The following is a 23,542-nucleotide window of genomic DNA, read 5'->3' on the forward strand; positions in this document are numbered from 1 at the left end:
AATTATTAAATGTATAAGTTAATCACAATACGTATTCTACCTTGTTTCCTTATGCGAGGCCTTATACATGTTATTTCAGTTACATGGTCCTTCATGTTTTTAAAGTCACACACAACCACAGAATGTTGATTTCTTTCCTGATAAGATAAGGTTGCTACCATTCCCTGCTCATCACCTTTAATCCAGTACGGAAGAAAAACATTAATCATATCCTAGTAAAGAGATAAATGCAGTAAAATCAGGTTGCTGGAAGCATATAGTTAGAAATAGTCAACCAAAGACACATTTTCCCATTGCTTTCCTGCGGGTCTCACTTGACAATAGTTCCTTGAAGTCCTGCAAGGCGTTTAGCTGATCTTATCTGTCATGCCCTTTAAGTCAGTGCGATTGGTAGCAACGCAGTGATGTGGTATTTTCTTTCTCTCTGTCTCTTTCTGCTTAGACTTATCTATGAATTTCATAATTATCATTTTTGAAATGCTGCTGCTACTTCATGTATGTAGGCTTGGTGGAATTTGAGGTTCCTCTTGGTGTAATGCCTTAGGTGAATGTCAGCATTATGAATATCTGAATTTAATTGAGATGTTAGATATCCCTTGTTTCCTGAAAACTTAGCTACAGTTTTATAAGGCCCTACCAAAAGTTGCATTTTATGGTTCTAGACCCTACAAAGCATTAATACAGTATTTCTCTCCTCCTGATGGCAGGAAAAGGATTGAAGCCCAAGTCTAAAAGTTCTCCAGTTTTGAGCCTTATCACGGCAAGATAAAGTGCTTACCTATTGCTGTCTCTTCAAAGTTATGACTTACCTTGGAGATTAGATAATTGCTTTTGCTATTACTCTAGAAACTATAGAGTATTACTGAAATTACTTCAGGGCATCTGAGGAAATGACTTTGCTTTTTTAGTTACTAGAATGGATTTTAAGAGTGTGGGCATAAAATGTTGCCCATAAACTGGGCATAAAATGTTTGTGTGAAGCTGTCATTTATATTAGTGAAAGAAAATGCACACTTATTGATTAGTATACCTTTATATTCCTTAATGTTCTTGTTTTAAGTTACACATTTAAAATTCCCTTTGAAAATCTTAGGAGCTCTTTAATTTATCTCTGGCACTGTGATTAGACACCACAAGACAGGAGCAAGTTGTGATGATCTATCTGGTAAAAATTTCTGTAAGCATCTATTATTGGAAAAGGAGTCCTGAAATAATAAAGACATTTCAATATTTGATGCTTCATTCTCCTCACCAAAATTTGAAATGAAAACTTGTATGGTTTTCCAGTTCTTGTCTGCATGCCTTCTCTTACTCAGAGTGATTTGAAGAGGCAATACAAAATATTTAAAAAGGGGGGGGGGACAGCTAGAATTAGAAGCAGTAGTTATAAGATCTGATTTCAGCATTTTCGCTAATTAGCTGTGACTTTAAGTAAGCCATTTACTATCCTTGGATCTTATTTGCTTCATCATTAAAAGGAGCAAATAAGGTTAGTGGACTCATAAGAAGTCTTCCACGGAGAAGGCAATGGCAACCCACTCCAGGATTCTTGCCTGGAAAATCCCATGGACGGAAGAGCCTGGTAGGCTGCAGTCCATGGAGTCGCTAAGAGTCGGACATGACTGAGCGACTTCACTTTCACTTTTCACTTCCATGCATGCATTGGAGAAGGAAATGGCAACCCACTCCAGTGTTCTTGCCTGGAGAATCCCAGGGATGGGGGAACCTGGTGGGCTGCCGTCTATAGGGTTGCACAGAGTCGGACACGACTGAAGCAACTTAGCAACAGCAGCAGCAGCAAGAAGTCTTCCAGCTCACATAACTCAGGCTTCTCCTATTCCTACTCAATGGGTTTACAGATAAAGATCATTTTAACTTATAAGCAGAAACATTGTGTGCCTCTCCTTAAGTGTACTAATAAACCATTTGTAGAGCAAAATTATATACAGTGTGCTTGTGCGGACAGCATGGTTGAGAAGCACACAGATAACTCTGGCAAGGAGTCTGGTAGTATAGATTCAGATCAGTCTTAACAGGGAGACTAATGAAGTTGAAAAAGCTCCACCTTCTCAGTGACCTAGGAAATAAGGTCATTTGCTGACACTGAAGGATCTGGGATAGGTTTGAAATGTAAAGAGATGAGAAATCATTCGGACCAACCTCTGTGGGACATTTTCCTGGGATTCAAATAGAGATGAATAAAAGAAGTAAGTAGTTAGGTAGGTTTGACCCAAATACTATTATCCAATTTGCTCTTTCTTCAGACTGGATCTGAATAGCATTTTATAATTTCCAAAGGTCAAATCTACTATGAGGAGGAATATTTATTAATAGTGGGCACGCTTTTTTAATTGTGCCACAAACTCTAAAGACAGTTCTCAGTAGTAAGATAGATCACTTTCAAAAACATCAATAACATACTAGAGTAATGTATCGACTTCTAAATGACTTGAAGTGATGGAGACAATGCAATAAAAGGCAAACGTTCGAAAGCTGGATGTGAGTGGTATTCACTTATAGTACGTAGGCTTATTAGGGTCAGAGATCTGACTGAGTTAAGGGCTGCGCAGCCTGCAGTAAGCAGATAGTCACCATCTGATGGTCCCTTTGGTTGACCCCTCTGTAACTGAACCTCTCATTTGCCCTATTGTAACATTCTACGCAAGTGTTTTGGCTAACCGTCTGCATGACAGTGCTGTTATGGCATAGATCGTTCTACTGTCAGATTTTGTGGAGAATCACATTTTGAATTTATTTTACTACAATTAAGACTGTAATGCAAATAGCCTATTTTGTATTAATATACATGCATGTGAGCATTCTAGAAGTGCTATCTCTTTTCAGGATTAAATATATTTTTAAGGAGTTGGACTGCTTGATGCCTAATTTTTAGGTTTCATTTTCGAATTAAATACACTTAAAAGTATGGGATGGAACAACAACAAAAAAACACAATTCTAAAACTTAACATTCAGTAACAAAACAACAAAAAAGTCTGCTATATATGAAGAGAGCCTTCTTAGTCCAGCATTTAAAGTTTTGTTTTATATATTTTTTTCAGAAGTTAAAATGGGTTTATTTACCTTGTGTTGGGGTCATATTTCCCCTCTACTAGCACCCTATCCCCACAGAGGTGCTTAATTGCCATAAAAATAATCAAGAGCTCTGATTCTCCGAGTGACCTAGGAAATTTAAGAAGCAAATGCTACTCCACTTATTTAATACATAATGTTGTTGAAAGTTTTCTCAAAACTGCATTGCTAAGTGTACATTTATGTTGATGATCATTGCAGTTCGATGAAGAATTCACGGCTCGACAGGAAGCTCAAGCTGAGCTTCAAAAAAGAGAAGAAAAAATCAAAGAACTTGAAAAAGAAATCCAGCAACTTCGAACCCAGGTAATGAGACAAGATACAGACTTTGTGTCATGTCACAGTGAGTTCGATGGTAGAAAATTATCTTGTTCGATGGGAGGAAAAATGTAACCAGAAGCAGACTTTTTGGCAGTTTCCCATTTTAATTGAAATAACTACAGATTTTATTTTCTAGGACAATAAATCATTTCAATGTTTGGATAAAAATAAGGCATTCGTTGCATAAGTTGCCCTGAATATTTTTAACAGAATATATTACACAAGCAAGACTCTTTTTGAGATGAAATTTTCATAATAATTTGAAAAGTTGAATGCTTACTATTTTCTTTCAAAAGGAATGTGGAAATGTTCATTAATTTTAATTATGCCCAAAGCTTTTTGAGATCTCTTTAAATCTTGACTACCATAATTTCAAAATCTATAAAGTTTATATTTCCCCCTGTATTCCCTATGAGAAAAGCCCCCATATACACTTAAAATCTTAACTATGGTGTCTAAATTATAGAGCTGATCAAGTAATTTCAGCACAACATAGTTTTTAAATGAATATCAAGAAATATAAAATTAGTTTTAAGCATAGTTGGTGTTTGTTGATTGACTAGCTCTATTTCTGTTAGTCTATTTAAAACTGACTTCAGAAGTCACCAGTGCACTCCACATTACCCATAGGTAGGTCCTGTTGCATGCTGAAATCCATCCCATTATTTGTGGTCCCATCCATGGGGTCTCAAAGAGTCAGACACGACTAACAGATTTCACTTCACTTCTCTTTCCTCAAACCGGCTTGGTCTCCATTCTTATTTATTTAAAATTTACCACCAGTTTTTTTGATTGTGAAACCAGAGTTGTCTTGGCCTTTGATTTGCCTCCAGACAAATTAAGCTGGTCACGGTTTTATGTCAGTTCTTTCTCTTTTTTTTTTCCTTTGCATCAAAACCCAGAACTCCTGAGGGCTCCTCTTTCATTCTGTCCTTCCTGGAATATTACAGTATTTCCTAACTTTCTGCCCTGCCTATGGTCTTTAATCTTCTTAAAACACTTCCCTAATTATTGTCACTCCAGGCTTTCACATGCTCAATGGTTGCCTGGTGCATTCAGGATTAAAGAAAAACATCTCCTTACTAGAAACTGGAAGCGCTTCTAGCCTTGACTCCCTGTTATCTCCCCTTTGCAGCCTCATCTTTGTTCCGTTAACCTCATCATTTCTTGCAGCTAAGTCACCTCTTCTCCTCCCTTCATATTTAGAATTTACCCTCTCCACACATTTCCTTCTGCCAGTATTTCCCAGCATTAGTTACAGAAATGCTAATAGGTTTTTCAGGAGGAAAGCATTCCATAGTCCAGTAAATTTGGTACACTTGAAATGTTCTTCTTGGAGACTGAATTAGCATACTTAAGGGTCTGAGATGGCTTACGTTGAAGAAGTCTGTCTCTTTTTCCTACAGTTTCCCAAATTCTTTTAGCCAAGGAACCCTTTATTTTAGAACACCTATTAACATCTCCTGCAAAATAGTGTTCATGGAACTTAGTTGAGAAATGCTGCCTTCAGTTATTCACTCTCAGAAATGCCCTCCCTTGCTTCTTGTCAGTGAAACATCGCCATTTGAGAACAGCTCAGTGTGACAGCCTTTGAAAAGCATCACCTAAAACTCTGTCCGGGAATTTCTTTGAACTTCACTTTTGGTATTCCCTGTTGACTCAGATGGTAAAGAATCTGCCTGCAATGCAGGAGACTTGGGTTTGATCACTGCGTTGGTAAGATCCCCTGGAGAAGGGAATTGCTACCCATTACAGTATTCTTTTCTGGAGAATTCCTTGGACAAAGGAGTCTGGTAGGCTACAGTCCATTGGATCTCAAAAAGTCAGGCACAAGTGAGCGACTAACACTTTCACTTTTAGAGTTTTGTAGAACACTCAAATCAGCATAAGCACCTTGAGGACAGTGTCTTTACTTTCTGTTATTATCAAAGTCCCGACTACACCTAGCACAGGGCCTTAGCATTTAGTCGTGTACTTGCTTATTTATTATTAGAAACCTTGTGCACCTTACATTGTATCAAATAGTAAATGTTTGTTTCTTCAGTGGTTCATTCTCTATTGTGGTCTCATTTAGTTGTTCTGTTCATAGGAGGGAAGCAAAGGGCTCATGTGATTTGAGTTTTAAAGGCTGGATGGTATTTTGTAGAAGCATTGGATATTTTCTTAATTAAATTTGTTAAATATACATTTAACTTGAGTAAAAAAAAAGCTATTTTAAAGTAATGGCATTTTTGTAATAACACAAGTTTCATATCATAACGATCTCATAGAGATAAAACTTGATGTTTACATAAAGGTATTACTTTCATTTTGCTGTCTATTAATACCAAAAATAGGATACACATTAATATTCAAATTATTCAACAAATTCATTTATACACAAAACTTGTAAGGTACATTTCTAATTTACTGAACTTTTCAGAAAGATTATATTAACTTCTCCCAGAATTTCTTTGATATCTCAATCAAGATTGGAAAGTCAGACTGTTCTATAGTTTTGCCACATTAAAAATAAAGTTGAAAGAATTTTACATATTTTATTCCTATCCCTTTTCTTAATGTCAGGAAGGGATTGCATTCCAGGAGAGGATTGTCATTTAAGTATATGAACACTTTAGTTGTATGTCTGAATGTACACACAAAACCATATATCTGAATAAAATATTTGGATGATGTGCATTAAATATTAGGAGAAACATTTTTGTCTACCTGTGATTGTTCATTTTTAATAATCTTGCAGATGGGCCAGTCTTTAAAATTATTCATTATATAAAGGTATTTCTAAGTTTGGTTAGCTCAGTTAAGTAGTCCATGGTGGAAATTCATATTAGGAATGATTAGAGGAGCTTCTCCCCAAGTAAGAATAATACTATACCAACAAATCTTAATAATTTTAAACTTTTCATTCAGTTAATGTAATGTCATATCTCGATTGCAGAAGATGTGTATTCTTTTGGAGGAGTTTCTTAGGAAAGTTTACAATTATCAAATTCACTGTTACATTCATTTTGAAAGGTGAACCATTGTGATCAGTAATGGTTTAAAGAAACAGGTCCAGATTAATTATCAAAAAAGTGGATAGTGTGTAATGGGATGATCTTCATCAGCTGTCATGCATCATTATTAGAGAATGAGCTTGAAGTTCCTTTCTGGTGGGAGGAACGAGTTGTAATCTCCTCATACTGCAATCTATTAATTCCCCTCAAGACAACTGACACTCATTCATGAAGAGCTAGTCTGTTGTAGTGGAAAGAGGACTGCATTAGATATGAGAAAAACCACATGTAAATCTTAATCACATTTCAGGCCGTGCAACCTTTGATTAGGCATTGAACCTGTTTGCAGTCACAGTTTGCTCATGTATAACAAGTGAGTTAATGGTTAGTGAGATAAAAATGTCCAACCTACATTGTAGGGTTATTATAATGATGAAAAGAAATAATAGATGTAAAAACATGGATAAACCTGGATTTAATATGCAAATGGGAGTTCAGTTCAGTTACTCAGTCATGTTCAACTGTTTGTGACCCCATGGACCGCAGCACGCCAGGATTCCCTGTCCATGACCAACTCCCGGAGCTTACTCAAACTCATGTCCATCGAGTCAGTGATGCCATCCAACCATCTCATTCTCTGTCGTCCCTTTCTCCTCCTACCTAAAATCTTTCCCAGCATCAGGGTCTTTTCCAGTGAGTAAGTTCTTCGCATGAAATGGAGTATTGGAGTTTCAGCTTCAGCCTCAGTCCTTCCAATGAATATTCAGGACTGATTTCCTTTAGGATGGACTCATTGGATCTCTTTGCAGTCCCAGGGGCTCTCAAGAGTCTTCTCAACACTACAGTTCAAAAACATCAATTCTTTGGTGCTCAGCTTTCTTTATGGTCCAACTCTCACATCCCATAAACGACTACTGGAAAAACCATAGCTTTGACTAGATAGACTTTTGTTGGCAATGTAATGTCTCTGCTTTTTAATATGCTGTCTAGGTTGGTCATAGCTTTTCTTCCAAGGAGCAAGCGTCTTTTAATTTTATGGCTGCAGTCAACATCTGCAGTGATTTGGAGCCCAAAAAAATAGTCTCTCACTGTTTCCATCGTTTCCTCATCTTTTTGACATGAAGTGACGGGACCAGATGCCATAATCTTAGTTTTCTGAATGTTGAGTTTTAAGACAGCTTTTTCTCTCTCCTTTTCACTTTCATAAAGAGGCTCTTTAGTTCTTCTTCGCTTTCAGCCATAAGGGTGGTGTCATCTGCATATCTGGGGTTATTGATATTTCTCGTGGCAATCTTCATTCTAGCTTGTGCTTCATCCAGCTTGGCATTTCACATGATGTACTCTGCATATAAGTTGAATAAGCACTGTGACAATATACAGCCTTGATGTACTCCTTTTCCTGTTTGGAACCAATCTGTTGTTCCATGTCCAGTTCTAACTGTTGCTTCTTGACCTGCATACAGATTTCTCAGGAGGCAGGTCAGGTCTGGTATTCCCATCTATAAGAATTATCCATAGTTTGTTGTAATTCACACAGTCCAAGGCTTTGGCATAGTCAATAAAGCAGTAGTAGGTGTTTTTCTGGAACTCTCTTCCTTTTTTGATGATCCATCAGATGTTGGCAATTTGATCTCTGGTTCCTCTGCCTTTTCTAAATCAATAAATGGAAGTTACTTTCTGTTAATTCTTGTTATTAGAAGACAGCTAAGTTACTAGTGCTATGAGACAGATACTTCGTGTAAAGCTAATTGGACCCAAAGGAATCAAATCTATTATTTTGTAGTAATCATCTTATATTCATACCAATGTAACTTCTCTGGTGCCTCAGTGGTAAAGAAACTGTCTGCCAATACAGGAGATGAGGGTTCGATCCTTGGATTGGGAAGATACCCCAGATAAGGAAATGGCAGCCCATTCCAGTATTCTTTCCTGGGAAATCCCATGGGAAGAGGAGCCTGGTAGGCAATAGTCCATGGAGTTGCAATGAATTGGACATGATTGAGTGACTAAACAATAGTGACAGTTCATACCAGTTAGACCAGCAGGCTCAAACCATACACAGTACTTCTCCTTTTCAAAAATGTATAATAAAAGGTAAGTTTTAATTATTTTGAAGCAGTATTTCACAAAATCTTTGAGTATGCCACCTTTCCTAGCCTTAGTATATTAACAGAGTTAGTCATTCTCCAGGGTTTCTAATGCTTATCAAAAATCTGTGCGTCTTTTTCATGTACTCTTAAGCCCTTGTGTGTTAGTTGCTCCGTCTTGTCTGACTCGAGGCAACTCTGGACTGTATGTAGCCCACCAGGCTCCTCTGTCCAGTGAGATTGTCCAGGCAAGAATATTGGAGTGGGTTGCCATTTCCTCCTCCAGGGGATCTTCTCGATCCAGGGATAGAACCCAGGTCACCTGCTTTGGCAGGCGTATTCTTTGCCATCTGAGCCACCAGGGAAGCCCACTCTTAAGCCCTTAGATGTTGTCAAAATTAAATGAATCTTAAATAACCCGACCACGAATGTCTACAGATAGTTTTCTTTGTTACTCTGCTGTACTGTGAACATGTAAATAAACATGGGTTTCTTGTATATTCCAGGGCCCTAGTTCATCAGGGATTCCAGGCCCTCCTCCACCACCTCCGTTGCCAGGTGCTGGGCCACCCCCACCCCCACCTCCACCTCCACCACCTCTGCCTGGAGTAGGTCCCCCTCCTCCACCTCCTTTACCTGGGATGCCTGGAATACCACCACCACCGCCACTGTTTGGGGGCCCTCCTCCACCACCTCCCCTCGGAGGAGTTCCTCCACCTCTGGGAAGACCCCTTGATCTGCCATATGGAATGAAGCAGAAAAAAGTATATACACCTGAGGTGTCCATGAAGAGGATCAACTGGTCAAAGGTAATGCTATGATTATAGTTTTTTGGCTTTGTCTAGACCTCATTGCTCATTAATGTGTGAACGACAGTATTGCTATATGTTGTTGTGGTTGTTGTGTAGTTGCTAAGTCACGTCTGTCCCATCGACAGAGGAGCCTGGCAGGCTACAGTCCACGGGGGTTACAGAATTACTCCATGTAACATTTGAGAACATGATCATTGATTCTTTCTTTTGCTTGTGAGTTCACCATCTTATGTGCATCTTTCATAACTAGAGAATTGGAAACGCCACAGGTAACTTGAAATTAACATAGAAGGCGAAAGGTGAATCAAAGTGAAAATGGTATATGAAAAATAATTTTGATTCTTTTACCATTGTTAACTTTAATTGCTATAACATTCTTAAATATAACCTTTTTTTATTAATGAGCTCTTTTATCTTAGTTATTTTTGTTCTTAGAAATTTTTTTTTAGTTTTAAATTTTCAGATAGTATGAAATCACTGATAGTATTCAGTGTAGACATTAAAGTAATTGTTTTTTATATGATGTGTGAAAGATTTATTGCATGTTATTTTACTTTATTATTATTAAATAACATGTCTTATGAAAAACTTATTATCAAGATTGACACAGTCCCCATTCAGTAGGAACTAAATGTAATGAAAATACAATTGCGTAGACCATCATCCGTGGAAATGCCTATTCCAAGAAGATATCAGTGATATCTGACAGTATCCATGTATTAAATTGGTTTGATCAGAATAATGGTTAAATCAGTTTTACAGTTAAGCATATATTTGTGCTTTGCTCAGAAGAGTAAATGAGATCTAAATGTTTTTGCAATGTAACTATTTTTTATTACACATGATCAACCAAACTATAGGATCCAGCAGTTGCTGGCCCAGTTATCTGTGTGTAGATGTCATGATATGCTTATTTAGCAGTTAAGCATACAGTAATGGCAAGCAGTAATGGCACTTACAGTCTCAGAAAACATGATATGTAGTGGAAGATGCACAGTTCTAATATTGGATTTCAGTTCAGTGGCTAAGAGCACAATTCTGCAAAGCTAAGCTGCCTGAGTTTAAATCTCATCTTCGCCATTTACCAGCTTGGGCAGCTCCTCAAACATCCCAGGGCTCAGTTTCCTCATTTTCAACATGAAGATAAAAACATTTCCTGCTTCAGAGGATTATTGTGAGAATTAGATGAGATGAATTAATATGTGAAATCACTTAAAAGAGTGCTTGAACAAAGACAGACATATAGATCAATGGAACAAAATAGAAAGCCCAGAGATAAATCCACATACATATGGACACCTTATCTTTGACAAAGGAGGCAAGAATATACAATGGAGTAAAGACAATCTCTTTAACAAGTGGTGCTGGGAAAACTGGTCAACCACTTGTAAAAGAATGAAGCTAGATCACTTTCTAACACCGCACACAAAGATAAACTCAAAATGGATTAAAGATCTAAATGTAAGACCAGAAACTATAAAACTCTTAGAGGAGAACATAGGCAAAACACTCTCTGACATAAACCACAGCAGGATCCTCTATGATCCACCTCCCAGAATTCTGGAAATAAAAGCAAAAATAAACAAATGGGATCTAATTAAAATTAAAAGCTTCTGCACAACAAAGGAAAACATAAGCAAAGTGAAAAGACAGCCTTCCGAATGGGAGAAAATAATAGCAAATGAAGCAACTGACAAACAACTAATCTCAAAAATATACAAGCAACTCCTGCAGCTCAATTCCGGAAAAATAAACGACCCAATAAAAAAATGGGCCAAAGAACTAAATAGACATTTCTCCAAAGAAGACATACGGATGGCTAACAAACACATGAAAAGATGCTCAACATCACTCATTATAAGAGAAATGCAAATCAAAACCACAATGAGGTACCACTTCACACCAGTCAGAATGTCTGCGATCCAAAAATCTGCAAGCAATAAATGCTGGAGAGGGTGTGGAGAGAAGGGAACCCTCCTACACTGTTGGTGGGAGTGCAAACTAGTACAGCCACTATGGAGAACAGTGTGGAGATTCCTTAAAAAATTGCAAATAGAAATGCCTTATGACCCAGCAATCCCACTGTTGGGCATACACACAGAGGAAACCAGAATTGAAAGAAACACATGTACCCCAATGTTCATCGCAGCACTGTTTATAATAGCCAGGACATGGAAACAACCTAGATGTCCATCAGTAGATGAATGGATAAGAAAGCTGGGGTACATATACACAATGGAGTATTACTCAGCCATTAAAAAGAATACATTTGAATCAGTTCTGATGAGATGGATGAAACTGGAGCCGATTATACAGAGTGAAGTGAGCCAGAAAGAAAAACACCAATACAGTATACTAACACATATATATGGAATTTAGGAAGATGGCAATGATGACCCTGTATGCAGGACAGCAAAAGAGACACAGATGTGTATAGCGGACTTTTGGACTCAGAGGGAGAGGGAGAGGGTGTGATGATTTGGGAGAATGGCATTGAAACATGTATAATAACATGTAAGAATCGAAATACCAGTCTATGTCTGATGCAGGATATGACACGCTTGGGGCTGACGCGCGGGGATGACCCAGAGAGATGTTGTGGGGAGGGGGGCGGGAGCGGGGTTCACGTTTGGGAATGCATGTACACCTGTGGTGGATTCATGTCAATCTATGCCAAAACCAATACAGAATTGTAAAGTAAAAATTAAAAATAAATAAATAAATTTAAAAAAAAAAAAAAAAAAGAGTGCTTGACACATAGGGGGTATGTAATTGTCAGCTGTTATGGTTATTGTCTGCAACCTAGTCAGTAACCATGGGAGAGTTATTCTTCTCAATTTCAGTTTCCTCATTTTTAAAAATCCAGGAGCAAGAAGAAGATATGTAAGTTGAGGGGAGGGATTTACTCAATTATTTTTTAAGATTCCTTCAAGTAGATTTTTTAAAATGTAATTTGCTACATGGCCTATTGCTGTTGTGTACTTTTTTGTACACCAGAAGGAGTCGGTGACTTTCCTAATGAATGTTTACTTAGAAAGTGTTGTTTTGCTAAATCCTAAAATTGATTTAGTAGGTTGATGAATAAAGGTAATTCATTCAACTTTGGTAAAAGTGAATTCTTTGAAAAAAATAAATGCACAGTAATAATTTAGAAACCTCTCTTTGTTATTTTTGTTTCAGATTGAACCCAAAGAATTGTCTGAGAATTGTTTCTGGTTGAAAGTTAAAGAGGAGAAGTTTGAAAATCCAGATCTCTTTGCAAAATTGGCACTGAATTTTGCTACCCAGATGAAAGGTATGTTTTATTTTTTCATATAAAGTTCTTATTCTGATATGTTGCATTCGGTGCTTTGCTAAAAACTTCCGGTAATGTGTAGGTATATAGTTTGGGGGTAGGGTCAAATATATTAGATTGATCTATTAACTGTATTTTACCCAGCAACTAAAAAATGATAGGTTTTTTCCCTTTAAATTTTATTTTGCATAAGTATTATTATTCAACTGGAAATATGGGTTTTATTTTTATGATTTAAAATAAAATGTTTTAATTTTTTTTGCTGTTTATACTCCTCTGTTATAAAGTTATTATCTTTACCGAGAAGTAAAGGTGATGAATTTGTTGATAAACTGTGTAAGGGAAAATAATGTAACAGAATAGTAAGGATTCAGAAGTTTTCATGAAATTGGAGTAAGATTGGTTTCATAGTGCTTGTACAGTCTTACATTTGTAGTAATCCATTTGATTTCTGAGGAAATTTTATACTTTTTTCCATATGCAGATTTTTCTGGAATAATATCAAAATCTGGTAACTAATAAATATATTTTACTGATTGATAATTGAGCACCTTTTTTATGATTAGATCCTTAACCTCTATGAATGTCACACCTAATTTTGGTACTATGTAGGTAACTTCTCAATCTCATAATAAATCATTGTGATTTGTGAACTTTTGCGATTTTAACATTGCTATTTTACTAATTGTTGCAGAACTGATAGCTTACTTAAGCGTAGGAGTTTTTTTCAGCCTGAGTGAGTGTTTACAACTAAGAAATTGATATATTCCACATGCCCATGCCCTTGGAACTAGCACCTTTACCATTCATTTATCTGATTTGTCACAACATGCCCTAGAATGTGAGAATGTGAATTTTGGAAGATTCAGAGAGAGGGGGAGGTGAAAATTATTCCTGTTCAGCCCTTCTAGCTTAGCTTATGCAATGGAGGCGCTTGTGCTGTATCTGTTGTTCTTCATAGATTGTAGCTCACACATACACAGAAATCTGGGGCAAACTAAAGTATTCTGAAGAATTTTGACATTTAAAAAATTCCTGCTAAACCTTTTTTCCCCCTCATTTGCTCTTGTAAACTTCACATTTAAAAGATTCTTCAAGGACTCCAGAGGTTACTATGTATTATAATCTGTTTTTTTTCAGTTGAAAAACTAAAACATACTTACATCAAGGTATTAGTAATAATAATAAAAATATGCATGGTAAACATATCCCTTCAATCCCAGACTTACAGTTTCTTCCCCAGAGAAAACCACTCTTACTGATTTCTCACATTGCCTCCTAGAAATAGTCTATGCCTATAGAAGCATATGTGTTTTTATCACTTTTTATTTTTTACTTCTTTCTGTTTTCACTTTATATATTTGAATATTTTCCCATAGTAGTTTATGTTTATCTACTGTGTTCTTTTACGCAATATGTAGAATGCTGTCATATAGTCCCCGTCTGAATTTATGTAACCGATTGCCTATTAATGGATATTGAGATTAGTTCCAGTCTTTTGCCATTTCAAGCAATTCTGCAGTGAACATGTATGTACATATATATCTTAGTGCACATAGCACTTGCTTGTAGGATACATTTTAGAAGTGAAATTCTTTGATGAAATGAAATTTTGGTAAATATTACCAAATTTCCTTCCAAAGAGTTTGTATTCATTTATAGTGTTACATCTAAAATATATGAGTACCTGTTTCCCTACAACCTTTGCTCATCTCAGAGGTAAATGGCAAATCATCCAAGTTGCAATTTTTGCCCCTGAAATTAAAAGTGTAGCAGCTTTTCTTCTCTTCAAAGGCAATTTTAACCTTTTTCTGTTAACGTCTTCCTCTACTTCTTTGCACATTTTGTATTGAGCATTTATTTTTTTACTCTTTGATGTATTTATATTGAGTCCCATAAGAATTATATGTTTCATAAAATTTTAGAGTCCATCTGGACCTTAGAAATGACTAAACCGAACTCTGTTTTACAAATGAACACAGTGAAGTTTGATACATGGAGGTTAATATAAAATCCATTAGAGAGTCTCTCAAGGTATTGTGGTATAGTGGGGAAAGCTCAGGGGAAATGGAGTCACATACTTGTATTTCAGTTGTGATACTAGTAACCTCTGTGACTGAATTTTCTCTTCTGTAAAATAAGAAAGGCTGATGTTTAACTAGTAGTATGAGAATTAAATAATGTTATGTATTTAAAGGACCCAGCATGGTACTTAATATAGCAGGCACTCGATAAATATCAATTCCCCTTTCCTTTTGATTTAACATGATGCTCTGTGTGTGTGTGTGTGTGTGTGTGTATGTATGTCTTGTTTTAGATGTTGACACTTAATACAACTGTTAATTCAGCATGACAATTTCCTGCTCATAAAGCCAGTCAGCTAGAGTAGAAGCCATTCTTATTCTGGCTGCTAAACCATAATCAAACCAAATTAAAATCAAACAAAAGTTATGTAAAGGCTCTCATGTACTCGCTGCTGAGAATTCTGCATTTCCATTCATCTTAACTCTGACTCTCTGAATTTTCTATGTGCTATTACTACTACTACTTCTACTTTCCTAATTTTGAATCCCTGTCACTAAGTTGTGTCTGACTCTTTGTGACCCCATGGAATGTAGCACACCAGGCTCCTCTGTCCATAGTATTCTCTAGGCAGGAATACTGGAGTGGCTTGCCATTTCCTTCTCCAGGGCATCTTCCCAACCCAGGGATCAAGCCTGTGTCTCCTGCATTGCAGGCGGATTCTTTACCCACTGAACCATCAGGGAAGACCTAATTTTGAATATTTGAGTCCAGATCTGGTCAGGAGCACCTATGCGTACCATTACTTTTACTAAGATTTATTTCTGAAGGGACATTTAAAGGAACAATTACGCATCATAGCATATTCCATAACATGCACATGTGCTCAATTGCTTGTCGTGTCTGACTCCTGTGACCCATGGAATGTAGCCCATCAGACTCCTCTGTCCATGGGATTCTCCAGGCAAGAACACTGGAGTAGGTTGCCATGCCCTCCTGCGGAGGATCTCCCCGACCCAGGGATCGAACCTGCGACTCCGTCTTCTGTATTGCAGGCAGATTCTTTACCCGCTGAGCCACCCGGGAAGCCCATATTTCATAACATAGTCAAAAAAAACTTGAATGATACATGCTTCCATTTATTTTAATAACTATTGTTTGATCTTAATTGTAACAGTGGAAATTCCTTGTCAATTGCAGTGCCTTGATTCATACTTGGTCAATAGGTGGCAGGATCAGTAAGAAATCAGCTGGAGGCTGTGGCTCCAGGGAACTGAAACCACACTGCTCTGGCTTTCCTAGCTCCAGGGCACCACTTTTTCCCCTGTTCTGCTGCTGTGCGCTACTCTCCCAGCTGTATCCTGGAAGGAGCAACATATTCATTTCTAAGACCGAATTCCAAAACTCTTAGACCCAGTGTTCCAAAACCTCTGAGAAATTCCTCTACCTGTAAGAGGTTTGGAAAGCTCACATTTCTGTTTTCCCTAAACATGCTGTAAAGCATTACTAGTCTGTGTTTTTAAAAATTGTTTCACTTGAGTTTAAATTTGCTTTAGTTTGCTAAATAGAAAGAAGTTTTAAAATTGGCTAGTTCTAATATCTGTTGTAAATAAATATGTAAATATTTAATATGGAAAAGTACCATCATATTTTCTATTTGAATCACTTATTCTTAGAGTTGTAGAGAAAATTATTTTAAATTTCTGATTATAATTCAAAGTATCTCTATCATAGGAGAAGATGGATCTCTCGTTTCATTTAATTTATATTTGTTGGATATCCACTATGTATAGCACGGGCTTCCCAAGTGGCATTAGTGGTAAAGAGCCCGCCTGCCAATGCAGGTTAGACATAAGAGACGCGGGTTCAAGCCTTGGGTCTTGAAGATCCCCTGGAGGAGGGCACGGAAACCCACTCCAGTATTCTTGCCTGGAAAATCCATGGACAGTGCAGCCTGGCAGGCTGCAGTCCATAGGATCACACAGAGTTGGACATGACTGAAGTGACTTAGCGTGCGTGTGCATACTCTATGTGTAAGGTCCTATAATAAATAGGAAGGAGATAAATGAATAAGGTCTTATCTGGATATCAAGGAACATATTTAGTAAAGAATAGAGAAAGAGGTATACTCCATTTAATCAATTTTTATTAAATATTAGACTAGCTATTTTTTAAAAGCCAAGGGAGCACAAAATGGAAATAGTAAATTTGAGCAGAGCAAATGGAAATCCCAGAGGAAATGGGGTTTTGTTCTTTAAGCCTTGCTGCTAAGTTGCTTCAGTCGTGTCCGACTCTGTGCGACCCCATAGACGGCAGCCCAGCAGGCTCCCCCGTCCCTGAGATTCCCCAGGCAAGAACACTGGAGTGGGTTGCCATTTCCTTCTCCAATGCATGAAAGTGAAAAGTGAAAGTGAAGTCACTCAGTCATGTCCGACTCTTAGCGACCCCATGGACTGCAGCCTACCAGGCTCCTCAGTCCATGGGATTTTCCAGGCAAGAGTACTGGAGTGGGGTGCCATTGCTTTCTCCATTTTTAAGCCTTAGGGGCCCAATAATTTGATGATTAATCATTGAGCAGGCCTTTGGCAGACATATAGGTGATGAAAATTCACAGACAGATGATAGACCATTGATTGTGAATCAGTGCCAGTAGGCCAGACAATGTGTGATAATATCCTGATGAGTATGAATTCTTAATCTCTATAGTTTCTTCCAGTTCCCAATCCTGTGTCCCCATGCTTACGATATTTAGTCTCTTCTACAAGCCTAATGATGCTGTATGACAAAGTAGATCTCAAGATGCTCTCTGTATTAATAAAGAAAAATGCATAAAATACAGGTAGTTAGCAAAGACCCTGGACTTCTCTAGCGGGTCAGATGGTAAAGAATCTGCCTGCAATGCTGGGGACCTGGGTTTGATCCATGGGTGTCTAAGATCCCCCAGAGAAGGAATTGGCAACCCACTCAAGTATTCTTGCCCGGAGAATTCTATGGACAGAGGAACCTTGTGGGTTACAGTACATAGGGTTGCCAAGAGTCAGACACAACTCAGTGACTAACACAATAACACACAGTACTTTTGACTATATGTCATAGATGAAACTGTTGGAATTTGGATATGTTTTCTAGTTTTATTTATTCTTCATATTGATGATATTTGGGGATATATAAACATTAAGGTTATGATAATAGTGTCATTTTTCTTAAAAACTGTAGTAATTATAGGTAATAATGATATTATATTAGTTAAAGTAATGATGGTTAATATTAACCAAGCTTGAAATAATAATAAAATATGTAGGTTATAACTGCTAATTCTAATTAGAATTTCCAGGGTTCCCTTGAGGCTTCAGGAAGAACAAAGATAGTCTGTGTGTGTAAGTTGTAAGGAATTTCTTTGGTTTTAATGTTGCTTGGAGGAAATGTAAGAAACAAACATAGAAGGTTAATAAAATTTGGTTTTTTCAATAATATATTTTGATAGTTCAATTTAGTTTTAATAATAATAGAAAATTGAGAGGTTATAAATATTTCAAATGCATATAAAGATCATTTTCAATGCTTGAGATATTAGGCTAGCTTCAAAATTATTGTGGAACTGAGTCTGAAGATGTATTTATGTAAAAGCAGTTTTCCTCTAGGATCATATTTTAAATTGTATTTCTTAGTCTTAGAATCAGCTGGCTGCTTTTGAACATAACCACCCTTGTTCGATTGTTTAACAAAGTCTTATATGTTTAGTGAAGAAAACACCCAAAACTGTATTAATATCTAATTCATCTGTCTTTTAATATAGATATTCTTGGAAATCAGTTGAAAATAAAGAGACGTCAGACTCAGTGCACAACTCTGATAAATGGTGCTGAAGTGTCCTGAGAGACCTGGTGTCCTAACAAATAATTTGTCATCTTAATATAATATGCATGCTCCTTACTGTGAACCTTAATATGAAAAGGAACAAACTGAGAAGGCTTTAATTCTTTCAGGCAGCCAGCTAAAAACCATACATTTGTTGTTGTTTTGTCAGTAATACTGTCTGACTCTTGTAACCACCATGGACTCTAGCCCATCCGGCTCCTCTGTCTGTGGGATTCTCAAAGCAAGAATAGTGTTCTGGTCTGGTTTAGTCAATAAGTCATGTCCGACTCTTGTAACCCCATGTACTGTAGCCTGCCTGGCTCCTCTGTCCATGGGATTCTCAAGGCAAGAATACTGGAGTGGGTTGCCATTTCCTTCTACAGGGGAATTTCCAAACCTGGGAATTGAACCTAGTTCTCTTGCACTGAAGGCATATTCTTTACCAACTGAGCTATGAAAGTTCAGTTCAGTCGCTCAGTCGTGTCTGACTCTTTGTGACCCCATGAACCACACCACACCAGGCCTCCCTGTCCATCACCAACTACTGGAGTTCACCCAAAATCATGTCCATTGAGTTGGTGACGCCATCCAACCATGTCATCCTCTGTCGTCCCCTTCTCCACCCTCAATATTTCCCAGCATCAGGGTCTTTCCAAATGAGTCAGCTCTTTGCATCAAGTGGCCAAAGTACTGGAGATTCAGCTTCAACATCAGTCTTTCCAGTGAACACCCAGGACTGATCTCCTTTAGGATGGACTGGTTGGATCTCCTTGCAGTCCAAGGGTCTCTCAAGAGTCTTCTCCAACACCACAGTTCAAAAGCATCAATTCTTCAGTGCTCAGCTTTCTTTATAGTCCAACTCTTACATCCGTAAATGACAACTGGAAAAACCATAGCCTTGATTAGATGGACCTTTGTGGACAAAGTAATGTCTGTGCTTTTTAATATGCTGTCTACGTTGGTCATAACTTTCCTTCCAAGGAGCAAGCGTCTTTTAATTTTATGGCTGCAGTCACCATTTGCAGTGATTTTGGAGCCCAGAAAAATAAAGTCATCCACTGTTTCCACATGTATTTGCCATGAAGTGATGGGACCAGATGCCATGATCTTCGTTTTCTGAATGTTGAGCTTTAAGCCAACTTTTTCACTCTCCTCTTTCACTTTCATCAAGAGGCTCTTTAGTTCTTCACTTTCCGCCATAAGGGTGGTGTCATCTGCATATCTGAGGTTATTGATATTTCTCCCAGCAATCTTGATTCCAGGTTGTGCTTCTTCCAGTCCAGCGTTTCTCATGATGTACTCTGCATATAAGTTCAATAAGCAGGGTGACAATACACAGCACTGATGTACTCCTTTTTCTATTTGGAACCAGTCTGTTGTTCCATGTCCAGGTCTAACTTGCTTCCTGACCTGCATACAGGTTTCTCAAGAGGCAGGTCAGGTGGTCTGGTATTCCCATCTCTTTCAGAATTTTCCAGTTTATTGTGATCCACACAGTCAAAGACTTTGGCATAGTCAATAAAGCAGAAGTAGATTTTTTTTTCTGGAACTCTCTTGCTTTTTCAATGATCCAGCGGATGTTGGCAGTTTGATCTCTGGTTCCTCTGCCTTTTCTAAAGCCAGTTTGAACATCTGGAAGTTCACAGTTCACGTATTGCTGAAGCCTGGCTTGGAGAATTTTGAGCATTACTTTACTAGCATGTGAGATGAGTGCAATTATGCGGTAGTTTGAGCATTTTTTGGCATTACCTTTTTTTGGAATTGGAATGAAAACTGACGTTTTCCAGTGCTGTGGCCACTGCTGAGTTTTCCAAATTTGCTGGCACATTGAGTACAGCACTTTCACAGCATCATCTTTCAGGATTTGAAACAGCTCAACTGGAATTCCATCACCTTCACTAGCTTTGTTCATCGTCTCTTTTTTTCTGCAGTTCTTCTGTGTATTCTTGACACCTCTTCTTAGTATCTTCTGCTTCTATTAGGTCCATACCATTTCTGTCCTTTATTGAGCCCATATGAGGGAAGCTAATAGTGGCTTGCTATTTCTTCCCTTAGGGGATTTTCCTCACCCAGGGATTTTTTGCATTTTAAGGTGATTCTTTACTACTAAGCCACCTGGGAAGCCCCAGAAAGTGTGCATACTTTTGTATAATTTCATCATTTATATATATATATATATTCTTTGAATTTATATATATATATATATATACTGATTATCACCTTATCAAAGATTTTTTTATTATGAACTTTTGAAGTGTTTTAATTTATGATGATGCAAGATTTTATTTCCTATTGACGTGTTCTGGCATTGAACAGTCTTCTTTATGTAAAATAGAAATAAGGAATTTCTGAGGCAGAGATACATGCCATTACTTAATTATAATAGTCACTATTAACTATAACTCAGATGACCATTAAAGCTACTACTGTGGGCAAGAATCCCTTAGTAGAAATGAAGTAGCCATTATACTCAACAAAAGATTCTGAAATGCAGTACTTGGATGCAATCCCCAAAACGACAGAGTGATCTCTGTTCGTTTCCAAGGCCAACTATTCAACATCATGGTAATCCAAGTCTATGCCCTGACCAGTAATGCTGAAGAAGCTGAAGTTGAATGGTTCTATGAAGATGTACAAGACCTTCTATAACATCCCAAAAAGATGTCCTTTTCATTATAGGGAACTCGAATGCAAAAGTAGGGAGTCAAGAAATACCTGGAGTAACAGGCAAATTTGGCCTTGGAGTATAGAATGAAGCAGGGCAAAGGTTAATAGAATTTTCCCAAAAGAACTCACTGGTCATAGCAAACACCCTCTTCCAACCACACAACAGAAGACTCCACACATGGACATCACCAGATCATCAGTACCAAAATCAGATTGATTATATTCTTTGCAGCCAAAGATGGAGAAGCTCTATACATTCAGCAAAAACAAGACTGGGAGCTGACTATGGCTCAGATCACGGGTTCCTTATTGCCAAATTTAGGCTTAAAGTGAAGAAAATAGGGAAAACCACTAGACTATTCAGGTATAACCTAAAACAAATCACTTATGATTATACAGTGGAAGTGACAAATAGATTCAAGGGACTAGATCTGGTAGACAGAATGCCTGAAAAACTAAGGACTGTTCGGAACATTGTATAGGAGGCAGGGATCAAGATCATCTCCAAGAAAAAGAAATGCAAAAAGGGAAAATGGTTGTTTGAGGAAGTCTTACAAATAGCTATGAATAGAGAAGCGAAAGGCAAAGGAGAAAAGGAAAGATTTACCCATTTGAATTCAGAGTTCGAAAGAATAGCAAGGAGAGATATGAAAGCCTTTCTCAGCGATCAATGCAAAGAAATAGAGGAAAACAAATGAGTGGGAAAGACTAGAGATCTCTTCAAGAAAATTAGAGATACCAAGGGAACATTTCATGTAAAGATGGGCGATAAAGGACAGAAATGGTATGGACCTAACAGAAGCAGAAGATATTAAGAAGAGTTGGCAAGAATACCGAGAAGAACTGTACAAAAAAACAGCTTCACGACCCAGATAATCGCGATGGTGTGATCACTTACCTAGAGCCAGACATTCTGGAATGTGAAGTCAAGTGGGCCTTAGAAAGCATCACTCTGAACAAAGCTAGTAGAAGTGATGGAATTCCAGTTGAGCTATTTCAAATCCTAAAAGATGATGATATGAAAGTGCTGCACTCAATATGCCAGCAAATTTGGAAAACTCAGCAGTGGCCACAGGACTGGAAAATCCCAAAGAAGGGCAATGCGAAAGAATGCTCAAACTATCACACAGTTGTACTCATCTCACATTCTAGTAAAATATTGTTCAAAATTCTCCATTCCAGGCTTCAACAGTACATGAATTGTGGACTTCCAGATGTTCAAGCTGGATTTAGAAAAGGCAGAGGAACCAGAGATCAAATTGTCAATGTCTGTTTGATCATTGAAAAAGCAGGAGAGTTCCATAAAAATATCTACTTCTGCTTTATTGACTATGCCAAAGCCTTTGACTTTGTCAACCACAACAAACTCTGGAAAATTCTTAAAGAGATGGGAATACTAGACCACCTCACCTGCCTCTTGAGAAATCTGTATGCAGGACAGAAAACAACAGTTAGAACTGGACATGGAATGACAGAATGGTTCCAAATTGGGAAAGGAGTATGTCAAGGCTGTAATATTGTCACACTGGTTATGTAACTTACATGCAGAGTACATCATGAGAAACGCTGGGCTGGAGGAAGCACAAGTTGGAATCAAGATTGCCGGGAGAAATATCAATAACCTCAGATACACAGATGACACCACCCTTATGGCAGAAAGAGAAGAAGAATTAAAGAGCCTCTTGATGAAAGTGAAAGAGGAGAGTTAAAAAGTTGACTTAAAGCTCAATATTCAGAAAACTAAGATCATGGCATCTGGTCCCATCACTTCATGGCAAATAGATGGGGAAACAGTGGAATCAGTGGCAGACTTATTTTCTTGGGCTCCAAAATCACTGCAGATGGTGACTGCAGCCATGAAATTAAAAGATGCTTGCTCCTTGGAAGATAAGTTTTGACTAACCTAGACAGCATGTTAAAAAGCACAGATATTACTTTGGCAGCCAAGACCCATCCAGTCAAACAATGGCTTTTCCAGTAGTCATTTATGGATGTGAGAGTTGGACTATAAAGAAAGCTGAGCACTGAAGAATTGATGGTTTTGAACTGTGGTGTTGGAGAAGACTCTTGAGAGTCCCTTGGACTGCAAGGAGATCCAACCAGTCCATCCTAAAGGAAATGAGTCCTGGGTGTTCGTTGGAAAGACTGATGTTGAAGCTGAAATTCCAGTACTTTGGCCAGCTGATGCAAAGAACTGACTCATTTGAAAAGACCCCAATGCTGGGAAAGATTGAAGGCAGGAAGAGAAGGGGACAACAGAGGATGAGATGGATGGATGGCATCACCGACTCAATGGACATTAGTTTGAGGAAACTCCAGGAGTTGATGATGGGCAGGGAGGCCTGGCGTTCTGCATTCCATGGGGTTGCAAAGAGTTGGACACGGCTGAGTG

General features: G+C 37.8%; 1 protein-coding gene across 6 annotated transcripts in view; it reads left to right on the top strand.

Moving 5' to 3' along the window:
* Positions 1-23,542, top strand: part of DIAPH2 (diaphanous related formin 2) — a 968,119-nt gene that overhangs the window by 313,839 nt on the left and 630,738 nt on the right. For all 6 annotated transcript variants that reach the window (XM_040266684.1, XM_040266683.1, XM_040266685.1 and 3 more), the window contains 3 exons: positions 3,294-3,398; positions 9,003-9,305; positions 12,489-12,603. In XM_040266684.1, coding sequence (XP_040122618.1) covers positions 3,294-3,398; positions 9,003-9,305; positions 12,489-12,603 — 523 coding nt within the window. The remainder of the gene's footprint in view (positions 1-3,293; positions 3,399-9,002; positions 9,306-12,488; positions 12,604-23,542) is intronic.

Source organism: Oryx dammah, unplaced genomic scaffold (assembly GCF_014754425.2).
Source record: "Oryx dammah isolate SB20612 unplaced genomic scaffold, SCBI_Odam_1.1 HiC_scaffold_23, whole genome shotgun sequence".
Lineage (NCBI taxonomy): Eukaryota > Metazoa > Chordata > Mammalia > Artiodactyla > Bovidae > Oryx > Oryx dammah.